The sequence below is a fragment of the Tupaia chinensis genome, unplaced genomic scaffold (genome assembly GCF_000334495.1).
Source record: "Tupaia chinensis unplaced genomic scaffold, TupChi_1.0 Scaffold000275_1, whole genome shotgun sequence".
In the NCBI taxonomy this organism is placed as follows: Eukaryota; Metazoa; Chordata; class Mammalia; order Scandentia; family Tupaiidae; genus Tupaia; species Tupaia belangeri.
The window spans coordinates 1,611,108-1,626,974 of NW_006159757.1; the positions used below are offsets into that span (position 1 = coordinate 1,611,108).

At 38.9% G+C, this 15,867-nt stretch overlaps 1 protein-coding gene across 2 annotated transcripts in view; it reads left to right on the top strand.

The window, feature by feature from the left end:
* The window catches only part of UPF2 (UPF2 regulator of nonsense mediated mRNA decay), a 153,582-nt gene extending 140,312 nt beyond the window's left edge, over nt 1-13,270 (top strand). Inside the window, exons 20-22 of one of the 2 annotated variants that reach the window (XM_027772453.1) lie at nt 2,694-2,835; nt 5,244-5,364; nt 12,006-13,270. In XM_027772453.1, the coding sequence (XP_027628254.1) occupies nt 2,694-2,835; nt 5,244-5,364; nt 12,006-12,015 (273 nt within the window). In that variant the 3' untranslated portion in view covers nt 12,016-13,270. Of the gene's footprint in view, nt 1-2,693; nt 2,836-5,243; nt 5,369-12,005 lie in introns of those variants that run through there. The other variant, XM_006150016.1, reaches the window with a different exon arrangement.
* The last annotated feature ends 2,597 nt before the right edge of the window (nt 13,271-15,867 follow it).

Below are 15,867 nucleotides of genomic sequence, written 5' to 3' on the forward strand. Positions count from 1 at the left end.
AGTTCTTAAGTAATTTGTTAAGTCATATTAATAAAGAATAGACTAGGGGCCACCAGGTGACGTGGTGGTTAAGAGCACTGGACTCCTACATGGATGACTGCAGTTCGAGTCCACTCCCACCCCTGCCCTGTCTAATCAAATTAAAATAAATGCATAAAAGCTAAATAAAATAATTCCTTTTAAAAAAGGAAGAAAGAAAGAAAAGCCTAGATATGAGCCCAAACTATCTTACTCCAAAAACCTGTGGTCTTCACTTCTTTGCAGTACTGTCTGAGAAATACATATTTTATGAAAGAACTGATTTACTATGGAAATGAAGGAAACTTGGGGGATAGGGGCAGAAAAGTATGTAATTTATAATTGCATAAGAAGAAAAAAATGTTCATCTCAAATAACATACACTAGAATTTAGAAATACACAGCCCAGAACCACCCCATAGTACAGTGGTATTTTTTGGGAGCTAGATCTCACAGGGCTGACTGCGGTGCAAGTCCTGGCCTCAGTACCCTGAAAACAGGGACCAGCAGTTAGCATAATGGCTATGTCACTGGACTCCCACATAGTTGACCACGGTTCGAGTCCCGGACCCCATGGCTTAAACTCATGCCGGGTGCGTGTGCGTGCGTGCCCAAGATCCTGAGAGGAGAATGGAGGAGAAGGGATTGTGGCGTGGCCATCCCCCCTGGGGGGTGATTTCTCGCTTTCTGTCTCTCTGTCTCTCTCTGTCTGTCTGGCGAGTGCACGCACCCTATAGTGAAAATCTCTCCGCCCGCCCCCCCACCCCCCGCCGAAAAAAAGAAAAAACCATATCAGGTATGTGTGCGTGTATGCCCAGAACTTTGTGGGGAAGACGTAGAGGAACGGAATTGTGGTGTAACTACAACCTGCTGGGGGTACATTTTCTTTATTTCTCTTTCTCTCCTTAGCAGGCACACAATGCTCTCTGGTAATTAACAATAAATAAATACATATATACATACATACATGGCCCAGAATTGACATTTTTAAAAGAAGATGCAGTTCAAGTGGATTATTACGTACTTTTTAAAAGGCTGTATTTAGAGATATAAAACAAAAAAGGCTAATCTCAGTGCTTGTGGAGAGAGATGGATAAAGACAGCCATTCAGTTTCTCATTATAAAGAAGAAAGATTTCCATCTGAAAAAGCAGATTTTAAGATTAGATAAAATTATAAACTATCTAAAGGGATAACCTATTTAAAATGAGTCACAGGCTTCAGGCACCAGCTATATCTCAAAGACTGAAAGAACTTATATATATATCATTGAGCAATTATCTTTTTCTTTTTTTTTTTTTGGAGAGGTTTTCGCTGTAGGGCGCATGTGCTCGCCAGACAGACAGACAGAGACAGAAAGCGAGAAATCACCCCCCAGGGGGGATGGCCAGGCTGCAATTCCTTCTTCTCCATTCTCCTCTCGGGATCTTGGGCATGCACGCACACGCGCCCGGCCAGAGTTTTAAGCCACCGGGTCCGGGACGTGAACCGTGGTCCCCTACGTGGGAGTCCAGCGACATAGCCATTACACTAACTGCTGGTTCCCTAAAACATTTCCCTTTTGTGCTTAGAAGCTTAACATACCTCATTATCATTTTCCAGGGAACCATGAATCCAACCTAGGCTTATTTACATGAGCAAGTCTAAACCAGGAACATTCTGCTAGATACAAAAGAATTCCTAAATAAGGACTTACTCTCTCCCATAACAGAGTACCAGGTCTCTCTAAGTCATTTAGCTCTTGCTCTTTCCCAGCATCACAGCTATCTTCAGAAATCTGAAGGATCAGGGACAAGCTGATGGTGTGGTAGCTAAGATCGCTTGATCCTGCATGGCCTACTGTGCAATTTGAGTACTGGACCTAGTGACAAGAAATATGCCAGGCATGTGTGCATATATAACCAGAATCCTGGAAGTGGGGAGAAATGGAGAAGGTATTATAACAGGACCATATCTCACTGGGGGGTGCTTTCTCATTTCCCCCCCCCTCTCTCTCTCTCTCTCTCCCTCTCCCCCTCTTGAGGATGCACATATGCCATATACCAAATTTAAAAAGAAAAGAAAAATGAAGGGCCAGTAATGCTGAAGATATACTAAGAGTTGTTCCTTCCAGCCCAGGAGACCAATAGAAATGAAAAGGATGCAGATTACAGTTTGCTATATATAAAAGTCCTTCTGATAATTATCCCTACAGTGTAAAAAGTTGTCCCCTATTGCTAGACGTGTGCAAATAGGGTACAGTAAAAAGGAACTTAATTTTATGGAGGTAGAACTTGATGATCTTTTATTTCTTGTCAAATCCCGATGAATTTTGTCTCTGTTAGAATAGTGCTAATGTTCTTTGACTTTTTAGATGGTGTTGTCTATTAATTTATAGTAAAGAGAAGACATTTTTGGTAAAGTCATTTAATTCTATTTACTGTTTTCATTGAAGTCTATTTTTAAAAAGGATTATTTATTTGACTTTATTTATTTTCATTTTTCATTTTGACCAGAGATCGAGAGAAGGGGGGAAAGTGAGAAAGCCAGCCACCAGGTCCAGGACTTGAATCGTGGTTGACTATGTGGGAGTCTAGTGCCTCAACCTCCATAACACTCACCAACCCCTTGAAATCTGTTTTTAACTTTCAGTTTTCTTGAGCTGTTTGTGATTCCTTTTTTTTTTTTCCTTCTCAGTTTAAGATCCTTAATGTACCCATGTCTTCCCAACTTGCTGCAAATCATTGGAGCCAGCAACAGGCAGAACAAGAAGAAAGGATGCGAATGAAAAAACTCACACTAGATATCAATGAACGGCAAGAACAAGAAGATTATCAAGGTATAAAATCGTTTATAAGAGAAATGGAAGTTTGGGAACCAGCAATTAGCGTAATGGCTATGTCGCTGGATTCCCATGTAGTCGACCGCGGTTTGCATCCCGGACATGGTGGCTTAGAATTCACGCCGGGTGCGTGTGCGTGTGTGCCCAAGATCCCGAGAGGAGAATGGAGGAGAAGGGATTGCAATGTAGTCATCCCCCGTGGGGGGTGATTTCTTGCTTTCTGTCTCTCTGTCTGGCGAGTGCACGCGCCCTATAGCGAAAACCTCTCAAAAAAAAAAGAGAGAGAAATGGAAGTTTTTTATTCCTTTTGAGTGTTTTAAATATACAGAATATCAAATTTGTTATTCTCATTTTCTTATGCCATTTTTATACCTGTTTATACTGAGAAGTTAAATTTCTTTTTCTTTTCTCATTTTTCTCTCACTTATTTGTAAAATAACAATAATGTATCCATAATATTTTATTAACTTCATAATTCAGTTACATTACGTACTTTCAGCTAGTTTGCAAGCGAGATGATAGTTAATTATTAAATTATTAATTTTTTCACATTGCCAATGAGTTGTAAGCAGATTAATTTAGCAGATATTTATCTCACTTTATTTGAAGTCCTGGTCTTGAGAACCTCATGTTCCTTTGGATTTAAGAAATACTCAAAATTTGGATTTTAGTCTAGTATATAATATATACTCAGGATTCTTGGATTAAATAGAACCTTACATAGAGTCAATGGACACCTCATGATTCAACTTTTTGCCATTTCTGTGTTATCTAGATTTTAGAGCCCTAGATATTTATATTTTGTTACATTAAATAAATTGCTATTTGTGCTAGAGGATGTGGGTAAATAAATATTCATGGGTTTCTATCATTTTAATCCTACTTCTTTTTTTTTTTTTTTCGGATAGGTTTTTGCTACAGGACACATGTGCTCGCCAGAAAGATAGAGACAGAGAGACAGAAAGCGAGAAATCATCCCCCAGGGTGGATGGCCATGCCACAATCCCTTCTCCTCCTTTCTCCTCTTGGGATCTTGGGTATGCACGCACATGCACTTGGTGCGAGGGTAAACCACTGGGTCTGGGACTCAAATCGCGGTCGGCTACATGGAAGTCCAGTGACATAGCCATTGTGCTAACTGCTGGTCCCAATCCTACTTCTTGAATCTTCTCTCTCAATTGATGCCCAACATTCCTTTTTTTATGATTGAGATACATGTTTTTTTTTTTTTTTTTGAGAGAGAGAGATATTTCTTGTAGAGCATATGCACTCGCCAGAGAGACATAAAGCAAGAAATCACTCCCCAAGGGGGATGGCCACTCTGTACTCCCTTCTCTTAAATTCTCCTCTCAGGATTTTGGGCATGCATGCACATGTGTCTGGTATGAATTTTAAGCTGCTGGACCCCGGACTTGAACCATAGTCAACTGTGTGGGAGTTCAGCAGTGTAACATGACACCATCTCTGCTCTCTGTTGCTGTCTCCTTCCCCAGCCTCCCAGTTACCTATGATCACAGGCATATGTAACTGTAGGTGATCTGTTTAGGTTGGTCTGATATTCAAACCCAGGCCTCCCAGGTGGCCCTACCCGGTTGTGCTCTACTACTCGTGCCACGATGGCTGAGCCATGCCCAATGTTCTTAATAATAATAACTTCTTACTAAGTGCTTAACGTGACACTGTTTATGTACTTTTAAAGCATTTAGTCCTCACAGGAGATAAATCCTTTTTTTTTTTTTTTTTTGGAGAGATTTTTTTCACTACATGGCACGTGCGCTCGCCAGACAGACAGAGAGAGACATAGAGATAGAAAGCGAGAAATCACCCCCCAGGGGGGATGGTCACGCTGCAATCCCTTCTCCTCCATTCTCCTCTCGGGATCTTGGGCATGCACGCACAAGCGCCTGGCATGAGTTTTAAGCCACCGGGTCCGGGACGTGAACCGTGTTGACTACGTGGAGTCCAGCAACATAGCCATTACACTAACTGCTGGTTCCCAGGAGATAAATTCTTATCTGCATTTTATATTTGGGGAAACTAAACTTGAAGTCCCATAGCTAATAAGTGGCAAAGCTGGGAGTTTAATCAATATAATCCTACTGCAAACAGTGTGCTCTTAGCCATTATGCTGCAGTGCCTCTTAGTCTGTTTTACTGCTTATAGGGTACTTATGTAGTGGCCAGATTCTCACCAAGGGAAATACTGGGTATTAAAAGAATCTCATCTCTTGATGCACTCTTCTAGTATTTTATAATTATTTTAGTCTGTATAATGGCTATTTTTTGTTTTTTTTTTGTCATTTATCTGACCCGACTAATAACTTGATCTCTCTTGGGTTTTTATTTCCTTCGTAGGGAGAGCACACACACAGGAGTTAACATTTTCTCTTTTGCTTCTAATTACAGAAATGTTGCAGTCTCTCGCACAGCGCCCAGCTCCAGCAAACACCAATCGTGAACGGCGGCCTCGTTACCAACATCCGAAGGGAGCACCTAATGCAGATCTAATCTTTAAGACTGGTGGGAGGTAAACGATCTTTACTTACTTCTTCCTTAGCTATTTGTTTTTTATGATGTCTGTATGACTAAATTAGCAAACTCTAGAATATACTTACAGACAATGCCCTAATTATTAGCAAAATACAAGTCTTTGAGTTACAGGTATTTAAGAAAATGAAATATTTTTTCATAAAATATCTATAGCTGGTTTGTTTTTTTTTTTTTTTTTGAGAGGTTTTTGCTATGGGGCATGTGCGCTCGCCAGAGAGACAGAAAGCAAGAAATCACCCCCCAGGGGGGATGACCACTCCACAATCCCTTCTCCATTCTCCTCTCAGGATCTTGGTCACGCACGCACATGTGCCCAGCGTGAGTTTAAGCCACTGGATCTGGGACTCGAGACGTAGTCAACTACATGGGAGTCCAGCAACACAGCCATCACGCTAACTGCTGGTCCCTTATAGCTGTTTTTTAAAAAGGTATTGGTTTCAGCCACATCTTGACTTTCAATGTGTGTAAGTGGACTTTTTATTTTCTCTTTTGCATTTACAGAAGGACTACTTACAGTTTAGTTTGAGAAAAGTTACAGGCTTTATGTTGGAATTTCTCAAGTCAGGTTTAATTAATCTCAGTGTTTACAAAAACTAAAATATTTGCTAGACTTTCAGGCATATGAGTAGAGTTTGTGTGAGCTGTTTTGTTTCAATTATAAAATTTCCTGATGCAATCCATGCCAATTACACTTAACATTACACTTGAATTGTTTAGTGTGAAATAATCGAAACTGCATAAGAATTTCACATCAGAGATCTTTGCTAATTAGACTTCCTTCATGTTTTCATAAGGATAATTATTAAAAGTGTTTCTGGGACCAGCTGATTGCATGAGGGTTAAGGTGGCCGAATCCTGTGTGGCTGACTACATGGTTTGAGTCCTGGATCCACTGCCTTGTAAATCAACCCTGGGCACATGAGTGTGCATGCCCAAAGTCCTAAGAGGAGAATGAATGAGAAGGGATTGTGGCATGGCCATCCCTCCGGGGGGTGTTTTCTCACTTTCCCTCTCTCTCCTTTCTCTCTCTGTTTCTCTAAGCAAGCACACATGTCCTATAGCAAATGAATTTTAAAATATTTTTTTTCTCCCTGGGACATGATCTAAAATGGCATAAACAGAATTTTCTGTCTTGTGGTCTATTTATAATCTAAAGTGACGGTGGCTTCTGGCTGATCTCACTCAGGAAATTAGTGTTTCCTCTGAGGATCTACAGCAGCCCAAGATGTCACAGTGTTAACCTCCTTCGGGGTTAGGGAAGGAGGTATAGAAGGAAGCGTTTTGGAGGCGGTAGAGTTAGACCATTGAAGAAAGTAGATGGATAAAATGTAGACATTGAAGAAAGTAGATGGATAAAATGTAGACATTCAAGTTGGTATCTTTACTCACTGAGCATATTTGTGTGTTTCAGATAACATTTTTCTTTGCTCAGGTGATTCTGATTTACAATTGAATTACAATTCAATTTAGAAAATTGGTTTATCATGACAGTTTGGAGATCTGTTCTTTGTTCTTTAACATCTGTTGATTATAAATTATTTTTTTTAAATCTAAGTCCAGAATGATACATAGACCCATCTAATTATGCATTATTAAAATATTAAATTATTTTAAATTATCCAGACTTCATTAAAGTTACTTAATGAAACTTGTTTATTGCCACTAAAATGTAGAAAGTAGGTTAACAAGCATTGAAAAATGTCTGCTTTTGTATTTTCTTAGGATAGCTTTAAACATATATCACAGTGTTCTTGATAATACCTGTGCCCTCTTGTCTGGTTATCAGAGGAGAAAACTATGAGAATATTTTCATCTTGATGTTTTTCATCAACTTCACATGTTTTTGTTGCAGTGTAACATCTTCAAACCATACATTATTTTTATTAATACCTAGTCCCTTCTCAACTCACATATTACAAGTATAGCATCTTTTTCTAATTTAAAATGTTTGGGTTTTAGGACTTTACCAAATTGATGAATATGGAATCTGATAACATAAAAGGTGTGCGCGCTAGTATTTTCTTCCCTCAGGGTACATTCATCTATATAATAGCAACTGTGTAATATGAAAAATTAAAAGGTAGAAGAAATAGTTAAGTGGAAAACCAAGTATTTAAAAACTAATTCTGCCTTGGAACCAGCAGTTAGTGTAATGGCTATGTCGCTGGACTCCCATGTAGTCGACCGCGGTTCGTGTCCCGGACCCAGTGGCTTAAAACTCACGCCGGGCGCGTGTGCGTGCATGCCCAAGATCCCGAGAGGAGAATGGAGGAGAAGGGATTGCGGCGTGACCATCCCCCCTGGGGGGTGATTTCTCGCTTTCTGTCTCTATGTCTCTCTCTGTCTGTCTGGCGAGCGCACGCGCCCTACAGTGAAAATCTCAAAAAAAAAAAAAAAAACCTAATTCTGCCTTAGTCATTTTTTTTGTCTGTTTAAAAAACCTTCATTGTGAGTCTGTCAAGTACATAGCTTCTCTTAAGCAATAGGGTACAAAGAAAATGTGGGGAAATAGGTGTATAAACTTGTATACACTATAATAGACCTGTATCTGAGTTATGGCTTTCTAATTTGTTACCAGTGTTTCTCAGTCTTTTTTCAAAATTCTTTGTTAACTTTCTGCCTCTCTCTCTTAGAATCTCCCACTCACCCCATATCTTTCCCCTGCTATTCACTGAAGCTGCCTTCCCTGGGGTCAGTACCTACCTCTTTTGCCTCATACAGTCATCTCTTGGGTGTTATTTCAGCGGCCTTCACACTGCGGGTCCTTCTTTTTTTCTTAATATACTCTCTTATCTTGCCTGTGACTGATGGTTTCTGGTTTTTCCCTTTTTTCTCTGACTCCTCTAACTGCTATTGCAGACTTCTGACTCCTTTATTTTCTGTGCTTGCCCTGCTCCTGAATGTTCTGATTCCTGGGCTCAGCCTTAGGCCGCCTTCTGCTTTCTGCTCTGTCTGTAGGAGGTGTCATCCCTCCCATGGCTTAGTGTCTGACCAGATCTCCAGCCCAAAGCTTGCATTTTAGTTTCTGACTGTCCAGCTCTTAAAAACAGAAACTTCAATTTGTCCCTTTCCCAGCCTCCCTTTTCTGGTTCAGTGAATGAAGCTCTACCTACCCTATTGTTCACACTATAAAAAGGTTTCATTTTTGGTTCCTCTTTCAATTCCCGAATCTAGATAATTAAGGAAATTTCTACATTCTGTTACTATCAAACTGCCTGTTTTACTCCATTCCACTGCCAGCACCCTGGATCACCTTTCATTTTGATTACTGCTGCAGCCTCCTGTTGACTTCTCAGTCTCTCAACCCCTTCCAGTTTGTTCTTTCTGCTGTACCCAGTGATCTTTCTAGAATGCAAATCTTTTATCTTACTGAGCAAGCCCTTCTGCTGAAAACCTTTCAGTGGCTCCTCATGACTTACAGATAAAGTCCAAACTGCTCAACTTGGTTAATAAGGCCCTGCTTGATATGGGTATACTTACCTTTGACTCCTTCTCTGCCTTTCTTTCCCCTACTCCCAACCAAGGTGACCTTTTAGTTCCTTCCTCTAACTGTGCTCTTCTCTGACGTAGGCATGACTGCCTGAATCAGTCTCTTGTTTTTTCCTCTGGATAACTCCTGCTTCTCATCCAGTCTCACCTAGGTATTCTCAAGTCTGATATGTGTCAGTGATGATTTACTGCCATGTACTTCCATAGATCTCATCTTACTTACCTGTTAGCCCTTTTCTATCCCCCTGAGATTGAAGACTGTGAAGACAGAGACTAAGTCTTCTCTCACTTTCTATTATACCTCCTTCATAGCTCTTGTGCCTGGCATCTAGTAGATACTCACTAAATATTTGTTGAATGGGCAAAAGAAATTTTATAATCTCCAGTTTTGTTCACAAGCTTTTCCCTCATTTTCCTTTTCATGTGAATGTGAGATTCTCAACTTGCGCTAACCTCTCAACCCATTTTAAATCTCCTTCAAAAATTGTAACTTGGGCAGAAAATCCTATGCCTTCAACATTCTTCCAAATGATGCTCTGTAAAAGTATCATGAGTACTCTTTTCATAACTATGCTCCTTGTAGGTATGGATAAACATTGTATCAGTAAAAGAACACGCAAACATGTAAACATGAGTTTTTGAGTTTTTTGAGTACCAAATGTTCTTTGCCATTTTTTAGATTTAAGTTTTAAGTGAAGAACTGAAGTCATTGGAAAGAACAAATAGATGGGATAAAATCTTCTGGTGGTTTGGCTCTTCTTTATTTTCTTCTTTTTTTAAAAAAAAATTATTAATTTCTATAATTAATTTAAATTTAACCCTACGCACACACGCGCGTGTGCGCACACACAGAGAGAGACAGAGAAAGTGAGAAATCGTGCCACCATGTCCAGGACTCAAACCATGGTCGGGCATGTGGGAGTCCAGCGCCACACCACCTGCTGGCCCTAATTATCTTCTATTTTTAACACTAGGGGGTCAGACTTAATATTAGTAGAAATTTATGTACCCAAGAAGAATGGCTTCCTCAGATAACAGTTTCTTAAGAGGAGAACATTGCTGGAGCAGTGAATTCCTGATAATAAAGGAAAAAGTCTGTGAGTGAAGTCTAAGAATCTGGTTGATTCTTAACTTGGCTAGTGCTTAAAAAAAAAATCAGCTTGTACTGTTGGTAATGTTATATAGCAGATAAAAGGATATTTGTTTGGAAACTGCTTTATTAAAATATTGTCATTGGAAAAGTGATGACATATTTTTAATGTTATTCTATGCAAAAATGCTTCATGATTTTTCTAATGACCCAATAGTTTAAGTTTTTTCTTACCTGTGAGTTTTGATAGACTCCCAGATATTATAATGATTTTTATCTTTTCTAATCAGAGGATCCTTGAAATAGGAACAGAAATGAAAATGTCAGCCCTTTAACAAGTCATTGTCATTTGCTTACAGGGAGTTAAAATGGTCATAGTGTTCACTGTGCTCTAGGTAAAATCAGTATCTCAGTTTTCTGTAGTGCAGAACAAAGTTGTTTCTACACTACCAGTATTGGAAAACTTGAAATTTGGCATCTTTGGCAAAAATTGGTATTAGTATGACTTAGATGCTGTAAATTCATATGGACTATTCCACTGCTCCTCAAACTTTAAAATGTACATTAATCATGTAGACTCTTACTAAGATATGGTTCTGATAATTTCTGACAAACTCCCAGGTGGTGTCAAAACTGCTGGTGTGTAGGCCACTTAACCTAGAATAGTAAAGGGTTATTCTATCAGACTTTGTAAAAACCCATCTTAAAGGGGCTGGCAGGTGGCGTGGTGATAAAGGTGCTGGACTCCCACATGGCTGACCGTGGTTCAAGTCCTAGACCTGGTGGCTTCCTTTCTCACTTTCCCTCTCTCTCTTTCTCTGTCTCTCTCTGATCAAATTGGAAAATAATACTAATAAATAAAGTTAAATAAAATAATAGTTTAAAAAAATCTTAAGGGCAGTATGCACTCTTATTTATTAAATGTTTTTTGTGTCCTCATTATCAGATTAAATAAGTGATGATTTGTTTATAAAATAGAATCCCTCCCAGAATAACATTTAATCCAAAGTGTATATTGTAAATACTTTATGAATGAACTCTTAGGTTTTTAAATCACTCAGGATCATCGCCTATAACTGGACAAATGACACCCTGTCCTACTACTAGTGCTACAAGTATATTTTACTTAGCAAAGATTTCAAACATTTTTCCTCTATATTTATTGCATTTATTTAAATGTTCTATATTGGACAGCTACTTTGTCTTGACTTCAGGAGACACTCCTGTATCTTTCTTTCTCTCACAGATTATTTGACTTTTTTTCTCATTCAGTTCAGTTCTGAAAGAGTTATGGATTATCAAGTTAAGGATATACTTCTTCATATTTGCATTTTATTCTTTGAAAATTTATTGTTACTCTAACTAGCTCTGTGGTTCTTGGCACAAAGTACCATGGATCCAGTGGCTTAAACAACAGAATTGTATTATCTCACAGTTTTGGAGACTGGAAATCAAAGTTAGACTATAGAGTCACCAGGGTTGTCTCTGAAGAGCAGTCTCTTCTAACTCCTGGGTTTTGCTGGCAATCTTTGGCATTCTTGGGCTTGTAGATGGATCATCCTGATCTCTGCTTTCATCGTCACAATGTATTTGCCCTCTGTGTGTGTTTGTGTTCAAATTTCTTTCTAGAAGGAGCCAGTCATACTGTATTAGGGGTTCACCCGACTCCAGTATGGCCTCATCTTAACTAATTACATCTGCAATGACCCTGTTTCCAAATAAGGTTCTATTCTGAGGTAGTAGAGGTTGGCCTTCAGCATAGGAGTTTCGTAGGTACACAGTTCAACCATAATACAAAACCACAAGTGTTTAGAATCTTAGGAATTAGTCATAGAAAAAATATAGGAGCTACCTCGCCCAGTTACTGTCAGAATTTCTCCTCTTTTGTTTTAGTCCAATGGAGAACATGTATTCTCTTTCAAAAGCAAAAATTTGGAGAAGTCACTAGATGGTGGTTGATAGTGTTTGAGGGGACACTTTCTTCCCAACTTTTCCGTGTGATAGCAAGTGCTCTAACATTGACCTGTTTGTACCTTTAGGAGACGTTGATCCAGCAGCACGTGTCATTTCATTAGGTCCTGTATCTGATGTTGTGGATAGTGGAGTCCTCCAGCAATTGAATGAGAGCAGTGGACACATCTCAGCATGTCGGTCTAGAGAGTTGCGAATCTAAACCTGGGACAGGCTGGGGCCATGAGGCAGAAACACCAGCCTCTGCCAACACCGGAACAAGCCGACGCTTCCAGACAAGGCGTGAAAGGCCTTTTGTAACGGAAATCACGTGAGGGTTAATCTTCTCTTGAGAATGGCAGTCAAGAAATGAGATGGTTCACTTGGCTACTGAGCAGTTACACCAAGGAGAGTCAATGAGACGACTGAGCCGGAGAAGGACGGTTGTGATGGTGATGGTATGGGGGTAATGAACCTGACTTTTAAACTTGATTGAGTCACAGTGTCTCTGAATCGAACATCCCATGTTGGAAGAAGATACATTTGGGGGCTCCAGGACTACAGTAGAAAAGTATAGAGCAAGCAGTAAAATCTTCTAGTAAAAACTTACATGCAGGACAACAAAAAATGATGAAAGATATCCAAATACCAGTAATCCACCAGGAAGGCTTTTGTTTAGGAATTTGTTTCAAGAGGAACAAGGGATGAGGGAGAAAAATTCCTTTTAATCTATCAGAGTCAGTAATATGAAATGCCTACTAGGGTAAAAGAAAAATGTGAAGACGATTAGTACACAGAGAGCATTAATTCAGATGTCTTAGAAAAGTCTGACACCAGCCTAAGAACAGGGATCTGGTTGAGCCCATTGTAAGTATCATTGAAAACTGATGCGCCAGTCAGCATGTCAGAACACAAACGAAGGACAACAAGAGTGGATCAGAATATTTTGTTGACCTTCATGGGTTTACAGCCTCTGTCTAAACAAAGTATGGAAACAAGTAGAGCTTTTATTTTGCTTTTGTTTTCGTTTTGTTTTGTTTTCTCCCCACTAAATAGAGATGAGGGTTCTTAGTCTGTTTCTGACAATTTGTTAATTTATTAGGATAGATGTCTTTCGTTTGCTTTCTAGTAGGAATAGTAAATTTAGTTGAAGAGCACATCTGTATGCTACAACTTGATTACATCTTTTCTAGCTAATTTGCATTTTTTTCTTTTACCATGTTTCAGTTTCTGCATGTAGATTTAAATAAGAAAACTTGTAAAGTTGTAACATTTCACATGGAAATGCTGCCCAATCTTCACCAGCTTCAGAAATCTGACCTTTGCCGATGCTGCAATAAAGTGTTGTAATTTAGATTTGGTGTGGGTTTGTTTTATTTGGTTTGGGTTTGGGGAACCTCCTGAATGGGTAAATCAGTATCTTTCAGCATCATCTTTGTGCTTTATTCTCAGAGACGGGACCAGCAGTTAGCCTAATGGGGGGTGATTTCTTGCTTTCTATCTCTCTGTCTCTCTCTGTCTTTCTGGCAAGCTCACGTGCTGTATAGCAAAAAAACCTCTCAAAAAATTATATATATATTCTCAGAGATGATTTCTTTAGCATTTCAATGTGTTAGTGTTGCTTTCACTTTAAGGATTCCATATTTGCCTGACTTTCTTAGGTTCCTGTTAGCTTACCTTTTGAGTCAATATATAAAACTACTTAAACCTTTGTAGTCCAGTAGAAGAAACATTTTTAGAATAGGCTTAATGTTGTGTAAGATGGCCAATACTGGCACAGCATGGTTTAGCCTGAGGCAGTGTTTATTGTTTTACCTGAGTGTGCAGCTGGGTTGGTGACAACCTCCTGTAAAACAAGCAACTTTAGTAAGGAACAGCAAAAACCACTGTTTTCCATTCCTTTCCAAGTGTTAATGCCAGGCTGAGTGACACAAACTACATGAACCAATCACTATTGCTGAAATCTTCAAAATTCAGCTGAGAGTCATTAAAATTTGAAAGGAAATAGGCTTTTAGTAAAAAAAAGAAGTTTCTAAATTTTCCTTGAGGTAAAGAAAGCTTATCACCCAACCCTTATCACCATTTTCATTTGGTGACCTCTGTACTACTACTTACTCTTCTCGTTAGGAGAATGGTCACAAATTTTATCATTTTTATAGTATTTCTAGGTTTTTAATTATTTTTATAGGGAACCAGCAATAATTTAAAATTAACCCTTTATACTGCATATTATTCGCAAAGTGGAGTGTGCATGAAAATTGGCCATTTTCATTTACTATTCACCCAGATATGGGATAAAGGTACTAGCATGTATAATATGTTTTGGGAACCATTAAAAAATAAACCAAATCAGATTCATTGTAAGTTTATTCAGTTAGTTATATTACTGTAACAGGACAGTTACTGGTGACCAAAAGATCATTGCTATATGAGATAAGTCTGATGTCAGCCACCAGGAAGCTTGCTTATGTTTAAAAATATCAGGGAAGAAGCCTCCAAAATTTTAGAAAATCCTATGATCTCATACCTCTGTCAGTCTTTTAGGTTTCCTTTTTCCTTTCTTGGGACCAAGCAGATGTTAACAAATCTGTTGGACTTTTCTTTGATCTTTGCATACCTTTTTAGGAACTAAAACAGAATAGCCTAAGAACTGTCTCAAAGTAACTTCCTGCATTTAACCATAATGTTCTCTCAGGCCTTTATAAATTGATTTTACATATAGCCATTACAAAGTTGATCCAAGCAGCCAGCCAGAGGAAGGCTATAGACAGTACTCAGTGACTAGAAGATTGGTACTGGAATACTTACTTTATAGATGAGGAAGCATTCTGAGAGATTCAGAGACTTTATGCCATTTAGTATAGTAAGATCAGTAATTGATAGTTTCAGGATTTTTATGATTGGGAGAAATATATTGTAGGAAGGAAGTAGTCTCAGAGTGGTAAGACCAGCAATAAAGAGGTAGACCTCAGGTTTCCTAACAGCTCCAACCATATCGCACAATATCTTCTAAACATTCATAGGAAAACCCTTAAGATGTTGTTTGGATAAGGCAGAGATAAAATGTATCTTAAATTCTCTTCTAAAGTGGTTTTAAAGTTCTATACTTTCAGGGGTAAACTTTCAGCTATCCAGAACCCAGTGTGTTAGATCATCAGAAAAGTGATGTATTTTTTTCTATGCAAAAATGCTTCATAATTTTCCCAATGACCCAATAGCTGCAAATGAAAGATATCTCATTTGAGTTCAGTTAAATATAAAGGGGATGATTATTCTGAGAAATCCTGAAGTATGAAACCAAGCACAAGAATTATCCTTGGGGCATCTGAACTCTCAAAAACAAATTATTTGTCTTCTTCAGCTTTCTTCTTCCTCATTCATTCAACTCCTGCTGCTGTAACAAAATGCCACACACAAGTGGTTTAAACAACAGAATTTTATTACCTTGCAGTTCTGGGGGGTAGAAGGCAAGGTGTCAGCAGGGATAGTTTCCCTGTGACCACTCTCCTTTGCTTGTCATGTCTCTCACATGGTCTCTTTGTGCACAGCATCCATGGTTTCCATTCCACTTTTTCCCCCTAGGGATTTATTCAGTAGTAAATTTTATTTGTTATTTCTATGATTGATTTAAGATCCACCATTTTGTCTTGCTTGATTTTTTTTCTCCTGGTAAACTAGAAATTTGTAGTTTTCTCCCCAAGAAATGTGATGATGCTCTTCTATAAATTATATTCTGATTTTATCAGCTTGCAGTTTGCCCCATATGAAGTAGTGGTTTCATCCAAATATCTCAGCAGCAAACTAAGCTGATCCTTCTGCAGAAAGTGTGGTCAAACAGCCGAGGGACCACTGGGTCCAGAAGGCCAGAAGTCCTGAGCTCTCCAGTCTGATATGAGGAGAGGACAGCTAAGACCAGACATGCAGTATTACCAGACATCACCGATCTCAATC